This window comes from Corapipo altera, unplaced genomic scaffold, assembly GCF_003945725.1.
Source record: "Corapipo altera isolate COAL_440 unplaced genomic scaffold, ASM394572v1 140b, whole genome shotgun sequence".
NCBI lineage: Eukaryota > Metazoa > Chordata > Aves > Passeriformes > Pipridae > Corapipo > Corapipo altera.
In genome coordinates, this window is record NW_020884956.1 from 557,813 (window position 1) to 562,973 (window position 5,161).

Genomic DNA, 5,161 nt, shown 5'->3' on the forward strand with positions numbered 1-5,161 from the left:
CCAGGGATGTGCAAACCAGGGGTGTGCAAACACAGATTGCACTGCTCGGGAAAAGCAGCTGCATCCTCGGGGAAGGGGAAATGCCGACTGCAAATGCTGCCCTTTAGGGTTTGACATTTCCATTCTTCATAAGCTGATTACTGATTCATGCAGTTCATATGATGTTTTCTCAAAGACACAGTAAAACCATTCAGCCTTTTTTTGGCCTTACACATTCAGTCTCTGTTCAGGCTTTATTTTTCCCTAGGATTTGTAGAACTAGCACTAGACTTAATATGTGAAAACTCTATGCAACTTAGGGAAAATGCTGAAAGACAGATAAATATATTACTTTCTTTTGTTTGCAGATTTTTCTCATTTAAAAATTAAACAGATTTACAAAGCCCAGGAACTTGAAGATCTGCTAATATTACAATATTTTTCAAAACAATAGTACTTCCCTTACTCAGAACAAATGTTAAACCAGATAAAAAGTAGGATATTTAGCTGCTTCTACCTTTAGTTCAGGGAGCCATGTAGTTGTCTCTGTCCTGATTTTTATTTTTCAGAAGGCTAAGCTCTGTTTTGGGTTTATGATGAATGTGTATTGTGAAGTGAAATGAAATAGTTCACTAGGCCAGAACATTATGCTCATCTGCTTTTTAACATTATGTAGCAGTAATAATGCTACACAGCATTTCTTCTAAAGTTTTCCTAGGAAAGCAGTTGTCACAATGTAGATATATGGCAACCCAAAAACTGCCACTAGTTGCTTACAAACCTTCTTTAACCTTTTTCTCTGAAGTTGTCTAATTAATATAATTAATTTAAAGTAAGAGCAGTTCTTTCTAACCTGTAGTTGACAAGCAATCAACTTTTTGAGCCAGGATGAAGGGATGGGCACCTGAAGCTTTTTTTTTCCCAGCTGTATCAGTCAATCTAATAAAATATGTGGCCTCGCCCTACTAACATTGATCCACTCCTATAAAATGTTCCTATGTGGGCATCTAAAAATAAAGGTTCTCCTGATGTGAGGACTTGCTTGTGAATAAGATTTGCTTGTGGCAGGAAGACGAGCAGCATGGGGTGAGAAAGAGTCATTGTGCAGCACGGAGCCTGTTGGGCTCTATAGAAAACATCTTGGTGTCCCCACGTGTGTAACTGCCCGTCCCTGGGCTTGATGTGAGGGCAGCTCTGTTTCCCAGCCAGTCCCTCTGAGATACAGAAGTCAAACTCTGTTAAGTTTGCTCTATTAAAAATTACTGGCAAGTCGATGGCCGAGTCAAAGTGCCCCTGGCTACATTCCTGTGGCTCTGTAGGACACCCGCTGTAGGAACAGACACATGGAGCACGTGTGTTAGTTCCCTTTGTGTGGTGCCATGTGTGCCCATGTCCTGGCATCACTTCCCAGGCCAGTGTCCCATCCTAAGGTCTTGCAGTGGTAGTATTGCTGCTTTCTACACCCATAATCAAACAAATGCTCAATAGATTTTAAAAAAAAAGGAGACGTTTCACCAGTTGCCTTTTTTGACATCTGGGATCTGTCATCATGCTAATCTAGACTATTTAATTGGCCAAAATTGTTTCTTGATTCTCAAAAGCCTTTTATATATATCGTCATCCAAAAGAAATTAATAAGTGCTACAACCCCCCTTCCCTTGGAAGGTAACCCAGGAGGCTCTGGGGAGCATGACTGTATTAGTAAGTCAGGACAAAGTGCGAGGCTGTATTCAGAGCTGACAGCAGCCATTTAACTCCTGTGCTGTCCTTGGCTGTGCCCACACAGCCCTGCTTTGGGACACAGTTGGGACCATTGAGTCGAGCCACATGATGGCCTGTTGCTGGTTATGCAATCAGGTCTATCTAGACAGATCATGCCACTACCCTTGATAAAAAAAGGCATTTTAGGGACAGTCCTAGTGTTCCTGGCCACTGCAGCTTTGCAGGAGTGCTTTTTTTGAAGTGTACCATTTAACACCAAAACAGTAAAGCCTCCACTGGGGTGTTTGCAGGGCGCCCTGAAAGCTGGAGGTGCAGCAAACATCACACTTCAGTTTGCTTTCCTTTAAGCTGTGCCTGATTCCAAACCACTCTGTAGCCCTGAAACAAGCAGCACTGATGAACAAAGAGCCTGCAGAAAGGGACAGCTCTGAGAGCAAGTTTCATAACCACTGTCCCCACTGGGAAAGGCAGTCCCAGGCCGGCGAGCCTTGCCAGGCAGATCCAGCATCTTTTGTCCATTTGGACAGAAGACAAGACCAAATGATGGGCTCTCCTGTAGGGAAGGTTTTGCAGGTCCTCTGAAGCTGCTTCTTGTTCCTACTGAGTTTAAGCTCAGGGTGAAGCATGGAGGGTGTGAGGGAAAAGAGAAAACTAAACCATTTCCTTCTTGACAGCCTATGTTCCTATGCACTCATGCTGCTTTTAGGCAGAGGAAAAATTGTGCACCAAGAGTGGGAAATCTGTCTTCTCTGTTGTGGCAAACACCCATTTCAGGTGAGATTCATCCAGTAGAGGAAGGGTTAGATCCTGGAGAAAGAGCTGGTGTGATGGTAAGGCCCCATGGGACCAGTGGCTCTGTGTGCCTCCATCTACATCCCAAAGACCATCTGGAGTTGCTGATGGTGAGCAGGCTGGTGTGACAGTGCTGGCTCTCCTTTTCACAGCAGTTTGCAGCTGTAGATTGGTTACATGGTCTCCCAACAATGTTTCTCCTGTGCAGTGAGTCGCTGTGTGTGGCACTCACCCTCCCCCATTTGGTCACTCTCAGTTCCCCACCTTTGGCAGCTCCAGCCCCCCCGGGTGCTCTCCTCATTCAGGATGTCTCACTTCTCATCCCCACCAGGATCTCCCTTCCTGGACTCCTTAGCCAGCCCTATCTCTCCCCATCATTCCGGCCCCAATGGAATAATTGTCCATTATTTGTCAGTCCTCACTGTGCCTTCCTTTCCCTGGTGTCATTCATCACTCTATTTTCCAGCTCCTTGTCCATCCTGATTTTCTCTTGTGGCCTAGATAAAGTACAGCATGGACAAAGACCTTGTCCCACTTGTTCTTCCCCATCATCATCAGGCTTTCATCTGCTCTGCTTTCAAGTCAGTCCAAAGAGTGCCAAGGTGTCAGTGAAGGCATGAAATGTTGAACTGAAAAGCACAAACTGTTTTTTTCATTTTTTTTTTGCTAATTTTACTGGTTAAGCAGATGAATTGTGACTGATGTGTCTCTGTAGCAGACACACTGGGAAATTTCAGCTAAAGCAGGGGATTGTTTGTGAAGCTGGTGGTGCTCAGGAAAAGGCTCTGTGTGTAGGCAGAGTCAGCTCTGGCCTTGTGTGGCCTCCCCTCTGCTGGTTTCCTCCCCTGCAGCAAGGCACCAGCCTTTCAGGCACACTGAGCCCACAAAGCCCCACAGCTTTCAAATTTACAGCTGTCCAAAGCAAATGTGTGAACTCAATGGAGTTCGTTTATTTAATTCTGCTTTATAATACACTTAACTTGATACCAAGTAAAAGAAATAATCTGGCAAAGACATCATTAAACAGTTTAATAAGGACTGGATGACTCACTTTGTTTGAACAAATGGATTATTTTGCAATCCAGAAGTACAAATGTTAACCAGCTTTATTTTTAGTTGAAAATGTCAAGAGGTCAGAAACAATTAAAGCAACTGTAAGGTGGGAGTACCCAGGGTTTGTGTTCTCTTGGATTTACACCTTACTAAAATTGCTTTTATTGCAGCTTAGAGACTTAGCAACATTTTTCTGATAAGATAACGGGAATGACTATGTAGGCACATTTACTGGTAAGAAGAGATTAGAGTCAAACAGAAATGGAGCACGCTTTTCAGAACACAAACAAGAGCTGGGAAACTGAGAGGATCTGCTTTTTCCTTCCATGATTTGAAATGTAGTGGTGGTTGTATTTTAAAAGGAATGTCTGACCTGCTTAGGACTTTCTCATTGGCTCAAAATTCAATGTTTGGAATATCAGCTACAAGCTATTTCATGTTGCAGTTCCTCCTTTGAAAGTTTATTGTGTTTAGAGAGACGCTTAAGTGCAAAGAGAAGCTCCCTGCAGTGCAGAACAGGACAGCTTTGAGAACAGGCACTGTGGGCATCAGGAGGCACTGTCCCTAGCAAGCCATGTGCTAGCAAGGCTGGAGGCAAACGCAGGGGAGAATGTTCCTTTTACTGCTCCTGATGTCAGGGTGTTGAGATTTATTGGCCCCACGTTGCAACATCTCTCTCAGCCTGTCCCTGCTGTGCCCAACACAGCAAGGGCACCACCTGAGGTACCTGAGGGGTCACCACCGAGCCTGTGTGGCCCCAGGAGGGTGGCAGGGCCCGGTGCTGGAGCCTGCAGAGCTCTGTGCCACGGCGCTGGTGGTGCCAGGCAGTTGCAGTGCCTGCAGTGCATTGCTCAGCCTGGGCACCCCTTGTGCTCCTGCTGCCTGCTGTGCCTCTCATCCCAGCTGGAACGCCCCGGTAACCGTGTGTTCTCTGTGGCAGGTCCGGATCGAGGACGACATCGCGGTGACAGCCACGGGAATGGAGCTGCTCACGTGTGTCCCACGGACTGTGGAGGAAATAGAGGCTTTCATGGCAGAAGGCCAAGGCAGTGCCAAGTCGTTTGACTGCCTCTCCAGCCAAAAGCAGTAAACTCCAGGATGACACTTACTGCCTCAAATAATCAGTCATCGTTCTGATTCAATGCTGCAGCATATAAAATAAAGTGAATCCAATTCTTAATAGCAAGAGAGGCAGGCAGGCAATTACCTGCAATAATTCATTCACTAAAAATGAAGGTAGAAGGCTTCAGCACTTAATACCAGGTAACTACACTGCTGCTGCTTGCAATCAGCAGTTCACATGACCAAGTGCCACCTAAATAACCCTACTGCATTATCAGTGGGACTTATACTTCTGTCAGATCTCAGCTCAGACGTTTCTTGCAATTAAATCTGAATTTTGATGATTGGGACTCTAAAATACCAAATGGATTATCTGAAAGCTGTCAGCAATTGTAACACTTTTTTAAATTTCATCACAAGCACTGTGAAAACCAGAAGAAAAAATCAGTTGGTCTCAGTGAACAGAATGGTACTGTTTTTCTTACAGATCTTATTTCAGTATCCATGGAGTAAACAGAATCAAACTTTTATTAAAATTCACTTTGGCATCATT

At 44.8% G+C, this 5,161-nt stretch overlaps 1 protein-coding gene across 5 annotated transcripts in view; it reads left to right on the forward strand.

The window, feature by feature from the left end:
- Window positions 1-5,161, forward strand: part of PEPD (peptidase D) — a 144,235-nt gene extending 139,074 nt beyond the window's left edge. For 4 of the 5 annotated variants that reach the window (XM_027663753.1, XM_027663754.1, XM_027663752.1 and 1 more), the window contains exon 15: window positions 4,487-4,879. In XM_027663753.1, the coding sequence (XP_027519554.1) occupies window positions 4,487-4,636 (150 nt within the window). In that variant the 3' untranslated portion in view covers window positions 4,637-4,879. Of the gene's footprint in view, window positions 1-4,486 lie in introns of all 5 variants that reach the window. The other variant, XM_027663750.1, reaches the window with a different exon arrangement.